Source organism: Syngnathus leptorhynchus, chromosome 9, assembly GCF_054491065.1.
Source record: "Syngnathus leptorhynchus isolate UIUO chromosome 9, UIUO_Slep, whole genome shotgun sequence".
In the NCBI taxonomy this organism is placed as follows: domain Eukaryota; kingdom Metazoa; phylum Chordata; class Actinopteri; order Syngnathiformes; family Syngnathidae; genus Syngnathus; species Syngnathus leptorhynchus.
Genome location: NC_141203.1, coordinates 699,570 through 716,561, shown reverse-complemented (window position 1 = coordinate 716,561; position 16,992 = coordinate 699,570). Strand labels below are relative to the sequence as shown.

The following is a 16,992-nucleotide window of genomic DNA, read 5'->3' as shown; positions in this document are numbered from 1 at the left end:
ACAACAGCTCAGGCTCCTTTCCTGCCAGAGAGATGACATTACATGTCCCAAGAGCCAGGTTCTGTAGCTGGGGATCGGATCGCCTTTGGCCACCACCCAGCTCACAGCTCTACACCCGACCACTTTGGCCTGTCCCACAGGTGGTGAACCATAGGGAGGGGGACCCACGCTGCATTTTCCGGGCTGTGCCCAGCCAGGCCTCATGAGTGAAGGACCGGAAACGCTCGCCTTTGAGCCCCAACTCCAGGCCTGGCTCTAGAGGGAGGGCCCCGGTGACACGCGTCAAGGCAAGGGAGAACAGAGTCCATTTTTATTTATCATCATAATTATCTGTGCCGTGCTTTATCTGGCCCCTCACACTTTTGCCATGGGTGACCCTGCCAGGAGCATATAAAGCCCCAGACAACTTGGCTCCTAGGATCATTAGGACACTCAAACTGATGGAGTTTTCTTCACTCTACCTTTTATGCAAGTACCACAGTGAGACAGTTTTCCCATTTTATGCTTGCAAGCTGAGAAAGCCATCATCATAGAGTGCTTTCAAGCACTCTAACCTTCGCCTCTTGCAAGGGACTATTTATTGAGAGAAAGCAAGGTGGTGGTGCTAACCAGGTGCTAGGTGGTTTAGTCAGTCTTATATCTAGTTAGTCTTATATCTCTTTGTTTTACAAAGTTGTGTAAACAGATACTGGTGGAGCATCTTTAAACAAGCTAAGCAAAAACGTTTGCACAACCTTGGAAAGTTTCAAGAACTCAAGGGAATGTGGAAAGTTTTAACGAGTCAAGGAAAGGTGGAAAGTTTTAACAGAGTTAATGATTCTAGTCAACATTTCAACATAATCATATGATCAAAATAAATTGTCAAACCTGAGACGAACCCCTCTACCACGATAAGGTGTTTAGTTCCTCAACCACTAAAAACCAATCATTTCTCTAGAATTATCGGTCAAAATAAAAACCCTAAATACTTGTTTGATATTGTGGCCAAGATAATGCAACAGCAGTCGCCCTTAGATAGCGCCTATTCACTTGATAATTTCATGAAGGTAAAAGTAATGAGGCTGAAAATATCTGACAAGCGTCTCCCATTTTGAAAAAGTGTCCCTTAAGAGCCATACACAACTGGCTAGTGTGGCAAAACAGACAACTTGCTTACTCAACATTTCCTGGCAAACTCATTAAAGATATATTTCAAATTTTAGGGCCCTCTGTCTTAAAGAGCATTAACTTATCACTGTCCACTAGCACTAAACCCTTATTATTTGTGTCTCAGTAATTATAGGCCGGTTTCAAATTATCGTTCATTGAGAAAATTCTTGAGAAAGTCGTAGCGCAACAGCTTAGGCTTCTAACAATCGAGTTGAACTTTTTCAGTCTCGTTTCATAGCTGACATCTACTGAAATAACTCTTGCTAAAGAGACTAACGATGTCCGAGCTATAGACTCCAATACATCATCAATACTACACTGCTCAAAGAAATTAAAGGAACACTTTGAAAACACATCAGATTTCATTCATTCATTCATTTTCTGAACCGCTTAGTCCCCACGGGGGTCGCGGGCGTGCTGGAGCCTATCCCAGCCGTCATTGGGCAGTAGGCGGGGGACACCCTGAACTGGTTGCCAACCAATCGCAGGGGACACAGAGACGAACAACTATTCGCACTCGCACTCACACCTAGGGACAATTTGGAGTGCTCAATCGGCCTATCAAGCATGTTTTTGGGATGTGGGAGGAAACCGGAGTGCCCGGAGAAAACCCACGCGGACACGAGAACATGCAAACTCCACACAGGGAGGGCCGGAGGTGGAATCGAACCCGCACCCTCCTAACTGTGAGGCGGACGTGCTACCCACTGTGACACCGAGCCGCCCACATCAGATTTCAATGGTGGAAAAAAAAAAAGTTGGATATCTATACTGATATGGACTGTTTAATGTCTCAGGAACAAAAGGATGCCACATCTTTTGATGGAAATAAAAGTTTTCAGGGCTCAGTATATAGACACCCCAAAAATCAAAGTGAAAAAATGATGTGGCAGGTTCGTCCATTTTGCCTAAATTCAATTTCTGCAATTCAAAACTCTTTTCAATATCTTGTGTAACCCCCACATGCTTGTATGCATGCTTGACAACGTCGCGGCATGCTCCTAATGAGACGACGGATGGTGTCTTGTGGGATGTCCTCCCAGATCTGTCTAAGGGCATCAGTGAGCTCCTGCAAAGTCTAACAAGCAACCTGGCGGCGTCTGATGGACCGCAACATTATGTCCCAAAGGTGTTCTATCGGGTTTAGATCAGGTCATCGTGAGGGCCATTCAATTGTGTCAATTCCTTCATCCTCCAGATACTGTCTGTATACTCTTGCCACATGAGGCCAGGAATGTCGTGGATCAGGAGGAACCCAGGACCTACTGCACCAGCGTAGGGTCTGACCATGGGTGCAAGGATTTCATCCCCAAACCTAATGGCAGTCAGACTGCCGTTCTCTAGCCTGTAGAGGTCTGTTCACCCTCCATGGAAATGCCTCCCCAGACCATCACTGACCCACCACCGAACCGGTCATGCATTGCAGGCAGCATAGCGCTCTCCTTGGCTTCTCCAGACCCTTTCACGTCTATCACAGGTGCTCAGGGTAAACCTGCTCTCATCTGTGAAAAGCACAGGGCGCCAGTGGCGGACTTGCTAATTCTGGTGTTCTATGGCAAATGCCAATCGAGCTCCACGGTGCTGAGCAGTGAGCATAGGGCACACTACATGACGTCCTGCCCTGAGGCCACCTTTGTGAAGTCTGTTTCTGACTGTTTGGGCAAAAACATTCACACCAGTAGCCTGCTGAAGGTCATTCTGTAGGGCTCGGGAGTTAAAGCTCTTTCTGACAGGGCTTTCTCAACCTGTTCCTCCAGCGGATATCGGTCCTGCTGATGGGATGAGGACCGTCTACGGCCCTGTGCAGCTCTCCTAGAGTAACTGGCTGTCTCTTGGAATCTCCTCCATGCTCTCACACACAAAATCACATCAAATCTTCTTGCAACAGCACGCATGGATGTGTCATCCTGGAGTTGGACAATCTGCGCAACTTCAGGAGGGTTAAGAAATCGCCTCATGCTTCCAGTCGTGATAATGACTCTTGCTAAAGCCAAGACTTGTGGAAAAACAGTTAAAAAAGATCAAGAGGGAGGAGCTTGAAATGGCCTCCACCTGCAAAACTAGTCCTGTTTTGGGGACCATCTCGTTGTTGCCCCTCTAGTGTACCTGTTGTTAATTCCATCAACACCAATCATGCCATACCCTGATAAAAAAACTGTTCCTTTAATTTTTTTGAGCAGCATTTTTGTTACTCAACACTGTTGATCATAACACATTAGATTGCTTTGAAACGTGTGTTTGTATTTGGGGATCAGCATTTTCCTACTTTAGATCTTACCTCTCAGAGAGCCCCCACCATGTAGTCCATGGTAATGTAACATGTGATGTCCCAACTCTGACCCAACTCTCTCCTTTCAAAAACACATTAAGAACATTACAAGAACTGCATTTTTACCTCCGCAATAACACTAACATCTGTCCCAATCTTTTAACTTGTGATGCAGAAATCATATTACATGCGTTTGTTACGTTGCACCATGATTATTGTAACGTACTGCTGTCTGGTTTTTGTATGTTTAGGATTAAATGTCTACAGTTGGTACAAAAAGCTGCAAATAGACTCCTCACAAGGATGAGCAGGTTTGATCATATTACCCGATACAAGCCAACTTGCATTGGCTCCTGGTTCACTTGAGATGCGACTTCAATGTTCTGTTACTAACCTATAAAATATTACACAGCTAGGATTCTTCTTATCTCATTGACCAAGTGGTACCATATGTTCCGTCCCAAAACCTTTGTGCACAAAATGCTGTTCTTTTAGTGACCCCGAGTGCATAAAAAAAGTCTGCAGCTTCGAAAGCATTTTCTTTTCGGGCTCCGGAGCTCCGGAATGCCCTTATCTACAAAATTCAAATCTGCTTATCTCAGTAGAAACATTCAAGACACGATGAAAGACTTATTTTGGTACTCTTGCCTTTAGTTGAAAGGCAACTAAGTTGGCTGATTTGACTACTGCTTCCACTTTCTGTCTGTCATTAATGAATAAAATGTTTATTTCCAGTAGCGCGATCACTACGATGAATATTAAGTTATAGATACCTGGACTATCGTCACATGTAAAATTAGGTTTTGGCGTAGGACATGATCAACGTATTGAGGCCATTGTGACAAATTTAAAGTTGGATTCATCAAACAGGCTCGGTGAAGTACAACAGAGTGTAATTTTTTGATTCTTTGTCACTACTAAGGTACAAGAGATTATTATCATTTAGATGTCGTGACATTCTTTTTAGATCATGTGCAAGGGAGTTATTAAGATTTTCCTTGTGTGTTGCCCCGCCCTCGTGATATCGTATTTTGAAAAATAAAAATAAAATAAGAAAAATCCCAGTTTTCACAGGTTTTAAGACGGTACAACCCAAGTTTGAACTTAATTGAATGAATCCTCTTGGACAAGGGTGCAAAAATATGCTTTTTGTAAATGTGCAAAAAGAGGCCAAAATTGGACGTTAAAAATTCATAACTCTTTTCCGATTCATTTTAGACTATGGCTGGCATGAACTTTGTACATCTCGGGGTGCTAAACATGCCTGCCAATTTTTATAGGTCTAGGTCAATGAGTCTGTTTCATTTTTACGCTCTCGGTGGTGCTACAGAGCCATTTTATTTTCATTGTTTATGACAACTTTAAAATATAAGATTTTTCACTAGTCCCTCGTGAGTTTTTGTGCATGTTTAGGGTGTCAAAAATGTGATCCTTTACGGAGAAAAAAAAAATCCTACAAAAACAATAGGGAGCATAGGAGCGATTGCTGCTCGGGCCGTAACAATAATAATTTTTACAAAACCAATAGGGACCCTGCAATTGGCTGGCAACCGGTTCACGGTGTCTCCCACCAACTGCCTGATGACAGCTGGTATAGGCTCCAGCACGCCCGTGACCCCGTGGGGACAAGCGGTATAGAGAATGGATGGATGGATGGATGGATGGATGGATGGATGGATGGATGGATGGATGGATGGATGGATGGATGGATAGATGGATAGATGGATGGATGGATGGATGGATGGATGGATGGATGGATGGATGGATGGATGGACAATGGAGACCTTGCAGCGGTCACTGTTCAGGCTCAAATAATAATTTCTACAAAAACATTTCAGAACTCGCAGCAGTCCCTGCTCAGGCCTCGCAGCGCTCACTGCTCTGGCACTCCCTAATGCTGCTAGCAGCTATAAAGAGCCTTCACAGCCCTGACAACGCTGGAGTATTGGCACGTTGCGACAGTGGCACAATGGGACTGTAATTTTTTTTTAATTAAGTGCAGTGGAACCCCGGAAGTCCGCCGCCTCTGTTATTGACCTATTCATTTTTTTGACAGTACTCGGACAAAGTTTGCGTTGCTTTTTAGCAGGTTTAACCCAACTGCATTCGTGCGCAACGCGATTCTGGAAAGCTTCACCCGGAAGACCACAAGCACACGTGGGTTCACGCCGAGAGTTGAGTTCACGCGATAACAACTGAGAGCTACTGTACGTATTTGTGAACAATAGCCAAGAAGCTCTACCAGCGAGATTCACACTGAAGAGCTAAGTTCAAGTGATAAAACCCGTGTAAAAAGAGTGCTACTGTATATTATATTTAAGAGGCTGGACAATGAATTTTTCAGTAAATGACATCCACAAGATGCAACACACCAGTTTAACTTAGCACATGCGGAGTGACACGGCAGGTACAGGTGCCTGTGTGCACTGTATTTGTAAACAATAGCCATCCTTTTGTTCACATTACATGACATGCGTCCATGCATGAAACAGTAATAGAGGATTGGTTTGACAAATACAAAAATAGACACAAAAATGGGAACACCAGATATTGAAATTTTACAATACTGCTCCTTTCCGCCATCAAGACGTCAATGTGAGATCTCCGGCAGGACACTAACACCAATGTAAAAAAAATCAAAGAGATAAATGAGAAACCTGATTGTTCTGGACACGGAGAGTTCCTGGGGAAATGGCCTGTGTTACGACCTGGCCTTGATGAGTGACAACTGTTACAGGCTGATACACTGTGCCACCTGGTTGGAACCCACAAATGCATTAGAGTTTCTGGCGATAGAATACTTTATCACAGTGACATTTTCTACATAAAATTTTAGCTGTAACAGGACAGTTACCTGTTGGTGTAGTAGTATGCCATGATGACATACCTGCAACCACCTGGGTGGGATTTACTGCCGTGACAGTGACATTTCCTTGTTGCAGGGCTGAGGCCGGAACCACAATTTGACCCTGAGGACTCCCTGAGATGGAGCACGGGACCTGATAAAAAAAAGAGCTTGGATTGATTATGATACCCTCAAAATAACATTATGAGGGTGATTTATCCAGACAACTGACCTGGGATTTGGTTGGTGAGAAACTTGGGGCCTGGCTTTGAACAGGGGAGTAAGGACTACCAGGCTCTCCACTCAGTAGGGTCTCACTGTTCATCTTAGTCTTGAGGCAAGCAATATAACGACTGCAGAAGTCCTTACACAGGTCACTCACCTTCTCCAGTTCCAGCAGGTGGATTCGCAGCACCTGGATGGCTTTTACCATCTGTAGAACACAAAAAATTACCATATTTTAGCAAAGGGACCCCAATATGTGCACACAGTAAAGCAGTATTGTAAACAATACAAATGACAAACAAAGTTCTTAAGTCAAAAACAAGCAAACTTCGTGACAAAGAAGTAACCAAAGATGATCATTCACTTTCTGATAATAACCAAAATTATCACTGTCATCACTATATTGTCCTGCAGTTATTTATCCAAAATTTAATTGAAATGCGTCTGATACGGTACATGGCAAGGCTCCTCGCTGAGCAACGGGCTTCCGACACCGTCCACAGCGAGCTTCTGCGCTGCGCAGCGGGCTTCCGATGCCGACCATGGCAAGCCTCTTTGCTGAGTGGTGGCAGTCTGGGGCGAGATTCCTCGCGAGCCGGACCATGTCAGCTAGCTTGCGGCTTAGCCACAAGGCTCGTCCCAGACCGGGTCACAATCCTCTGGTCGGCTGGTTTGAAAGATTGGGAGCAGAAACTTCCAGAAAGAAGGCCGACCCTTCAACTGAGTGTTGCTGTTTAAAGCATCGCCTTTTCAAATACAATCTGGTAAAGTTTGGGCACCCCTCATCATTTTCAACATATTCCTTTATAAATCATTGGTTGTTCGGATCAACAGTTTCAGTTAAATATATCATATAGCAGACAAAACAGTGATATTTGAGAAGTGAAATTAAGTTTATAGGATTTACAGAAAGTGTGCAATCATTGCTTAAACAAAAGTAGGCAGGTGCATACATTTGAGCACCCCAACAGAAAAAATGACATCAATATTTAGTATATCCTCCTTTGGCAGAAATAACAGCCTCTAAACGCTTTCTATAGCTTCCAATGAGAGTCTCGATTCTGGTCGAAGGTATTTTGACAATTCTTCTTTATAAAACCATCTTCGCTTTTGTAAACAATGATATTTGCTTTTATGACGACTCATATATATATATATATATATATATATATATATATATATATATATATATATATATATATATATATATATATATAAACTGTACTTTACTTAAAAAACAAACAAACAAAAAAAGCATTTATGATGGTAAAATCTAATGTATTTTCAAGTATCTAACTATTTACAGTTTTAATTGGCCAAAATGGAGGACCATTGTGCTATATTCAGGTGCACTCTGTCGTGCGTGCGTGCATGTTTTTATGAGTCATCCGATGACAAAGGAGAACACCTGCGTGCGGGGTACATGCAGGCTCTCTGTAAGATTACATTGCTCAACTGGTGGAAATAGCTCATGTAAATCATGCAAAGAACAATTAATAAATTGTCTGCTTGCAAGTTTGGTCCCATTGGATAGAGCCTACTTCAACTTGATTGACGAATGATAAAGGAGAAGACCAGCAAGTGGTATACTCAGCGTCATTAATATTTTGCTCAATGGATAAAAGAATGATGACAATCCCTTTGTAGCTTTTAACTGTGTGTCTCTGCCCCTTGTCCGGCATTTTGTAATCACACTGTACACTTCCTCTTATTCCTCTTACTGCCTATTACTAGACCACTTCAAATGTGGACTTATTCTAACCTAAATAAGTACTGTATTTTTCGCACCAAAAGGCACACTGCAGAGGACAAATTTCACCACGCCCAGATGTGCGTGGGATGATAATTGGGACATTATACAGGGCGCATCGGAGTAAAAGGCGCATAAAATAGAAGCTATACTGCAACAAACTGAGGTTGACTAGGGTTGCGGTATGCATCCACTAGCCAATAACAAATGAGCCCTCTGTAAACAATCGCGTTTTTCAAACTATCTTACAAGCTTAAAAAATGATCAGAATTGACTAAAGTTCAATCTAACGCATTGGTACTGCTTACCTATGTTTCCCTTCCATATCAATTCGTAAATGTACTCGAAACATTAACAGAGCAGCCTATTTTGACATGTAATAGCCTCGTGCGTATAGCAGCTATTACTATAGCAATAGCCACCCACAAACTCCCATGAGCCTCAGCTTGCAGACTCCCATGAGCCTCAGCAAAGTGTAAAAAATCGCATTTCTCAAACGATCTATCAAATGATTAGAACTTATATTTTGACATGAAATAGCCTCGTGCGTATAGCAGCTATCACTATAGCATTAGCCACCCACAAACTCCCATGAGCCTCAGCGATTCTCAATTGCGTTTCTCAAACGAGGGCTTAAAAAAATGATCGGAACTTACTAAAGTTCGATCTAACACCTTGGTACTGCTTCCCTTCCATATTGATCTGTAAATTTACTCGAAACATTAACGGAGCAGCCTATTTTGAAATGAAATAGCCTCACGGGCACAACAGCTATTCTGTGGCGCCCCCTGACCACGGTTGCCGTAATGGTGGGAAGCGATGCGACCTTGTAATTTACTAGTCGTAATAAAACATACTGAAACATTTATGCAGAGCACTGTGTACAACCAGTATGGATCAACAAATTCATCAATTGATCCATTTATAAGGCGCACTGGACTATAAGGCTTTTGAGAAAAGTTTAGGTTTTTAGGTGTGCCTTATAGTCCGGAAAATATGGTATTCTGTATTTTCTGATCCGAGGCACTGTTGACATCTGTTAGTGATTAGACCTCATTACAATCATACCCAAGCTAGATATTTTGTGAGCAACTGAACTAGACATCTATGTCTCCAATACATAAAAAAAAACAGTTTTGAAGTTAACACGTAGATGGTGTTTTAATATAAAATTTGAGATAACGCAAGAATGAGAGCAAATGAGTAAAAAATTCGAGCTGTTTCAGGAGAAATGTAGTACCAAGTAGTTCAGCATGCATAGATGACTTGACAAATGAAAATATGGTATTCTGTATGACATACAGAACATACAGTGTATGTTCTGATCCGAGGCACTGTTGACATCTGTTAGTGATTAGACCTCATTGCAATCATTCCCAAGCTAGATATTTTGTGAGCAACTGAACTAGACATCTATGTATCCAATACATTAAAAAAACAGTTTTGAAGTTAACACGTAGATGGTGTTTTAATATAAAATTTGAGATAACGCAAGAATGAGAGCAAATGAGTAAAAAATTTGAGGTGTTTCAGGAGAAATGTAGTACCAAGTAGTTCCGCATGCATAGATGACTTGACAAATGGTATTACCCCACTATCTTTGTCAGATGGTTTCACAACAATACACATTAAAACCACTAATAAAATCTCAGTATCTGATACAGTTTTCTTAAAGTCAAAAGTCTATATCACTTGCAGTTGAACAGACCCAAATTTCCACCAAATCCATTTTGGGCAGTAGACTGCGCACATTGAGATGAATCAGACCAGTTGTTTTTTAGAGGAAAACATTTTGTATGTCAGAGACTTCTGAACAATTATAAAATAATTATTTGACATGAAACGATAAATAATTAATCCTGAAACCCAAAGCCTGGAATTTAAACTGTAAATAGGAATTGTGTGAATGAAAAGTACGTTGCTCGCTATCATTTATTTGGGTACTTAACGTGGGCCCCGAATCTAGTGCAATGCTTAAAAACACGGTTGCATGGATGTATTGGGACCAAAACTTAGACCAGAAAAATTCATTCGTTCGAGGGTTGTGCAATCCGCAGACAGCGGCCGTCATGATGTGATCGTCGATTGAGGGGAGGGGGGGGCGTAATGCACATAATTGTCTTTTTTTTGGTGGGGTACACCAGAAGTAAATGCAAGTCAGATGAGAGTCGAATTATTGTTCAAGTTATTGTAAAAAGGGTTAAATCTCAACATTATTACACATGATAATTTGACATTTTGGTACATAATTTAGCAAGGATCATGGAGGGTTACAGACAAGATTTTCTTTCACAGGCCACGTAAAATGTGGTGGACCATATCTGGCCTACAGACCTTGAGTTTGATACCTGTAATTCAGGCACTGGTACCAATTATAAAATACTGGATAGGAATAGGTATTTCGGGATGAGGATTGATACCCAACTCGAATAAACCAGCACTGTGTGAAATCTAAGTGTATTCAGACCAGAAAAATCCTTTAGTTCGCTTGTTTGGTCCGGACCAAAAGCGGACTTAGTTTTTTTTGTTTGGTGCAGTTTCTATTCAGACATTTTGCAAGTGAAGTATACATATCCACACTTGTGTCGATCAGTGCTCCCATTGGACAGCAATGACCAGGGCGGCACACAAAGCACAAACCCAGAAATGGAGCAAAACATGTGAGTCCTACGCACTGTGTTCCTGCTCTGCATACTTGTGCTGTTGGTGCGGCGCTTCGCTGTTTGTATTCATACCTGAAGCGAACCGCTCCAGAGTTCGTTTGGAAGCGAACAGAGACCACTTGAAAAAGTGGGTCTCGGTCAGTTTCTTCAATCCGCACCAGGATTTGTTTGCATGTATTCACACCTGCACAAAAGGTCCGGACCAGCCTTTCAACCGTTTAAAGCGGACCGAACAGTCAGGTCTGAATACACTCTAACAGTCAGGTGTCTCAAATGGTTCCAACGCCAAATGCATTAGTGATCAACGACCACAACTGAATTTGCATTTAACCTCTCAGACTATAATATAGAGAGGTTTGAACCCAAACTGACTATATAGAGCAGGGTTATCATTTTGGGTCATGAGACGTAAGCTTACCAAGTTGTCGAGTTCTGGGTCTTCACTGAAAAAGGGCTTTCCGTCCTTCTCCTGAGAGCGCACAAAATTCTCAATGTCCACATCAAAGCTTGCAGAGGTGATGCATTCAGAACTAAGAGTGGATTGCTCACACTTCTCAAATAGCAGAGCCAACAAAGGGAACAGAGGATGTCTGCAAAAGGAAAGTATATAGGTCATTAAAACATCATTTGATCATTTAATAGTAAAACCATACCACACTGAATTTTCTTTTGAAAATCAATTAATTTTATGGTGTATTACAATTATTGGTAGTTATCATTCAAAAGGTGATTAATTGTCTATGAGAAAGAAAAAAAATAACTGAGTCATATTTTTTCCTTTAATGGCAAAATCTCATTATTGTTATGTGTCCCAAATAAAAGTTCATGCTTTTCAACATGTTTTCTGTTAGGTTTTTATTTTTTTAAGACTTGAGCCTACCCCTAACCTTTGAAAAGTAACACAGATGCATCTTTGAGTATTCAGAGTTCCATCTTTTGGCCCTTTTACAAATCTTTTTTTACTCAAGTTGTCTTTATCAATAGTTGTTTTTCATTGAGCGGTTCTAAGTATGGTCCTGGCTGAGAGGTGTGGATGTATGACGGCCCACTCTCACCCTCTGGCTGCGACCCGTCAAGAAGCTCTTAATCCACATGCAGGTGTTGTGTGGAAGTCCCAGATTCCCCAGTATGTCCACAAGTGAAGGAGTTCAAGTATTTTGGGGTCTTGTTCACGAGTGAGGGCAGGATGGAGCGTGAGATCGACAGGCGGATCGGTGCAGCGTCGGCAGTAATGCGGACTCTGTACCGGTCCGTCGTGGTGAAGAGAGAGCTGAGCCAAATGGCAAAGCTCTCAATTTACCGGTCGATCTACGCTCCTACCCTCACCTATGGTCACGAGCTATGGGTCGTGACCGAAAGAACGAGATCCAGGATACAAGCGGCTGAAATGAGTTTCCTCCGCAGGGTGTCCGGGCTCTCCCTTAGAGATAGGGTGAGAAGCTCGGTCATCCGGGAGAGACTCGGAGTAGAGTCGCTGCTTCTCCACGTTGAGAGGAGCCAGATGAGATGGCTTCTCATCAGGATGCCTCCTGGACGCCTCCCTGGGGAGGTGTTCCGGGCATGTCCCACCGGTAGGAGACCCCGGGGTCGACCCAGGACGCGCTGGAGAGACTACGTCTCTCGGCTGGCCTGGGAATGCCTTGGGATCCCCCGGGATGAGCTGGAGGAAGTGGCTGGGGAGAGGGAGGTCTGGGAGTCCCTCCTAAAGCTGCGGCCCCCGCGACCCGACCCCGGATAAGCGTAAGAAGATGAAGGTGAAGATAGATTCGGAATTCAACCGATTCGCTTCTTGAACGGATTGTGGTCGAAAACCGAGGTTAGACTGTAGTTTTGCTATTATTTTCAAAATCACACTTACATGTGAACTGGAAATGACAATAATAACACATAGTGAAAGCTAAATTGAGCAAATTGGCTATTTCAGAAGTGTGTGTCAAACTGGTAGCCCTTTGCCTTAATCAGTACCCAGGAAGTACTAGCTCTTGGTTTAAGAAAGGTTGGTGACCCCTGGTGTAGACAATTCACAAAAGGTGTGGAGAGCAGGATGTTATTGCACAGCAATAACTTTGAGACTAAGAGTGGTGTGAGTTCATCAGAGGAACAGCCTGGTGATGTAGCATTTCTTGGGCAGGGGGACTATAGTGGAGGATTTTAAACAGGATGGGACAGTGGACTCGGTAAGGGACTGGTTGAAGATCTTTGTGAAGACCCCAGCCAGCTGATCTGCGCAGTCCTTTAGGACACGCCCAGTGACGCCGTCAGGACCGAACAAAAAACAAACAATGCGTAGATCGGGAGAGCACTGAGCCACTGCAACTGCATGCGCCGCCATCTTCATATATATATAGACGTTACAACAAGTGTGTGTTTCAACATTACATTTGCACAATAATTCTATTATTTCCCTGTTTATCGTATAAAAAATACACGACTCGTTATACTGCCACATTTTCGAAAAAATATTTATGACAATACATGCATATCTTGGTCTGTATCATTTATCACATTGTCGGTTTTCAAAATTAAGACAGACAGATACTTTACGTCTTGATCCCAGGGGGGAAATGCAGTGTTCCTGCAGCATTCATACCACAGAGTGGGGATATAGTAGACATACAGAAGACATGAGCGCAAACTTAACAGCCTCCAAGAAAGGGGGGGGTCACTCACAACGGTGCCACAATGGACACTAATAAGTGCGACAAGATACAAGTAATCAAAGGCAAAGCAACCAACAAAGACATTGTGCTGTAACAAAGGGGGAAAAAAACAAACTGCAGGCCTGCTGTTCAGAGGCCTAAATAATATTGACAGACACAGTGACTCAGAGGTCTGCCACACAGCCTCCCCCCGCAGATGAACACTCCAAACCATACAGGATTCACGAACCAGCATAAAGGCAGTTCAGCCGGTGATTTGCAGACAATGGTGCGAGCCAATGGAGCGTGGTTGTTAATTGTCAAAACATCACAAAACTGGCAAATGTGTGCGCAGCGTCCTGGGCACCAAGTCTGAGCAGATGCAGATGGTGTGCGTCATAACCATGGGGCACGCACAGCGAAGTTCGGCCACATCCAGGGTCCGACAAGCACGAGGGAGCAGACCTCTCACAGGAGCCGCTGTAAGGCAGTGTTTTCTCTTGTTTTACATTGGTTTGTTTGTTTGTTAGAAACAAATTTTGTTAAATTTACCACAGATGAAATAAGTGTGTTGATGAATCACTTGGGCTCATATTTACTCATTGCAACACGAACGGTGCCTGACGTTGTCTACCATATTGTTTCCCAACCTTTTTTCATTCACGGCACACCTTTTCATTGGAAAAAAACTCGAGGCACACCACCAACAAAAGTCTGTTAAGTGTTATACCAGCTTCTATATTAAAATCAGTTACATATATTACAACGAAAGACGTAAAGTCCTATTCCTATATATGTATGAAGTGTCGAATAATTGAATAAAAATAAATACTAAATATTCTTTTAATTGTATTTCTTTTTTTAAATAAAAGTGAGGTTTTTTTTAAATGTTTTAGACAGTGTAAGGAATAAACTATTGAAGGTGATCGTGATCAAAATCCAAAAGAATCAACATGATTTTGTTTATTGTTTTAGACTAGCGCTATAAATATTACGACAATAAGAACAATGTCACTTTTAAAGACGCTCTGCTGTTCTGTGAGTAGCCGAGTGGCTATCACAGTCGAGGTGTCTCGACTTGACTGTGTATTTTATGTTGGTGAAAAATTAACAATCCAGGTTCTCTGGTTGAACTGCATGCCCTGATTTCCATTGGACCACGTCATAGTGTCTGTCACTGTTAGCAAAAGCACACAGCAACACACACATGAAGCGGATAAGTTTCCGCTTCCGGGTTGCTATTGTTTGGTGGCCGTTTGTCTACCGTCGATCATCGGACACGTAAGCATGGCTGCGGATCAAGAGGTTTGTACGGCTTCGTGCACCAACTGCACCCTTCTGTTAGAGAGGTTGTCCCTGCTAGAGGGACATGTCCGCTAGCTAGAGCAGAATAGTGCGATAACAGTAGATGTGGCGGACACAGACGCGGACTGTAGTCAGCCCGCTAGCCCAGTTAGCATTAGCCCGAAGCAGCTTGCTACTCGCGATGAGCCAGGTAAGAGGCATAGCCGTCCAAAGTCATCTCGGTCTACTGGCCCTCGCACCTTGGTCATAGGTGACTCCATTACCTGAAATATCACACTTAAAAATCCATTCACGGTAATGTGTATTCCTGGGGGCAGAGCACCCGACAAAGAAGCTAATCTTAGGGAGCTGACTTGCAATAGGCCTAGTCAACAGCGTAGTTCCAACAACACTAGCTACTCGGACATAGTGATACACGTCGGCGCCAATGATGTTAGGATGAGGCAATCAGAGATCACAAAGAAAAACATAGCGAGGACTTGTGATCCCGCCAGAAAGATGAGTCGGCATCGATTATTTGTCTCTGGCCCCCTGCCTGGGAGAGGCACTGATGAGAGGTTTAGTAGATTAGTCTCCCTTAATCGATGGATGGCTGTGTTCTGTAAAAAGCAGGGACTGTATTTTATAGATAACTGGTCCTCCTTCTGGGGCCGCCCGACCTGCTGAGGAAGGACGGCCTTCATCCTAACCGTGAAGGCGCCTTCACTCTTTCTAGGAATATAGATTACTGTTTGAGCCACTCATGACAGGTCACTTTAGAGCAGGCCGGGGCACAGGTGACTAGGCCACCTGTTAGGATGGGTTTGGAGTCAGTTAAGTTAAAGTTAACTCGCGCCAGCCTAGACTTCCAGCATGCACATAGCTCCTTGTGCAGACTAGAGCGTCACAGATTGAATAGTGCTACAGTACACGTGAATACAGTTTCTACTGAGGTAGTAGACAAATCACTCCACCCCGACCGGTATCGCTGATGAAACGGTGCCCGTTTCAGATAATATTACTTGTGTACCAAATATTTACTATTAAATTCCTACGGTCGTATCGTCCCACCGCGCTAATAAACATTTGAGAGTTGACGTCAGGCCTAGAGAACACAATCTTACTCTCATTTCGTTTAAAAATCCTTCAATAGATACGAACCCTGATCGACCGATTACACTTAAACTCGGTTTTATGAATATTAGATCGCTTCATACGAAAGCAGTTCTCGTTAATGACCTCATCACGGAACACAATCTAAACGGATTTGGTCTTTGCGAGCCCTGGTTAAAACCTAATGAACTGCTGCCGCTTAATTAGTCCTCGCCTCCAGATTTTGTGAGCTCACATGTGGCGCGTCCTTGAAAAAAGGGTGGGGGTGTTGCCCTCATCTCAAATTCTGATCTTACATTTAGGCCTCGTTCGATTAACGTATTTAAAACATTTGAAGTTCTCACTGTCTGATCCACCACTTTACCGTCGTTTTATCTTGCTGTTATTTACCGTCCACCCGGGGCTGACTCTGGCTTCCTGGATGAATTTTCAAAATTCGTGGCTGATCTAGTGACAAATGTAGATAATATAATAATCATGGGCGATTTCAATATCCACATGAATTTACCGTCAGAGCCATTTACGTTTCAGACTTTAACTGATACGTTTGGTTTTACGCAAACTGTACAGGCTGCAACGCATAAAACTGGAAATACCTTAGATCTGGTATTATCCCAAGGACTGGCAACCTCAAATATAACAGTACTGCCATACACTACTGTTATGTCTGATCATTACTTAATAAAATTTAAAATTTTAGTTCTTAGTCAAAGACAAGAGAGCAATCAGAATTATAGCAACCGTAATATTAACTCCATGACTGCAACTGCGCTATCTGAGTTACTGCCGCCAGCAACTGTCGTATTTCCCGCATATACCGGCTCTATTTATAATCTTACAAATGAATTCATTGGACATTGTTAAATGCCATCGACTCTGTGGCGCCGCTACGTCTGAAAACTCGCCGTAGATTGCCTACTCCGTGGTTCACAGATGAAACACGTACGCTTAAGCAATTATGTAGAAAGCATGAGCGCAAATGGCATTTAACCAAACTTGACGTTTTCCATCAAGCATGGTGTGACAGCTCCTGAAATATAAAGATACGCTTATCT

At 42.9% G+C, this 16,992-nt stretch overlaps 1 protein-coding gene across 8 annotated transcripts in view; it reads right to left on the bottom strand.

Moving 5' to 3' along the window:
• LOC147050555 (homeobox protein PKNOX1-like) overlaps window positions 1-16,992 on the bottom strand; it is a 74,113-nt gene that overhangs the window by 17,938 nt on the left and 39,183 nt on the right. For 7 of the 8 annotated variants that reach the window (XM_085919991.1, XM_085919995.1, XM_085919993.1 and 4 more), the window contains 4 exons: window positions 11,320-11,491; window positions 6,496-6,696; window positions 6,273-6,417; window positions 6,076-6,173 (listed from right to left, as the gene is read on the bottom strand). In XM_085919991.1, the coding sequence (XP_085776117.1) occupies window positions 6,076-6,173; window positions 6,273-6,417; window positions 6,496-6,696; window positions 11,320-11,491 (616 nt within the window). The remainder of the gene's footprint in view (window positions 1-6,075; window positions 6,174-6,272; window positions 6,418-6,495; window positions 6,697-11,319; window positions 11,492-16,992) is intronic. The other variant, XM_085919997.1, reaches the window with a different exon arrangement.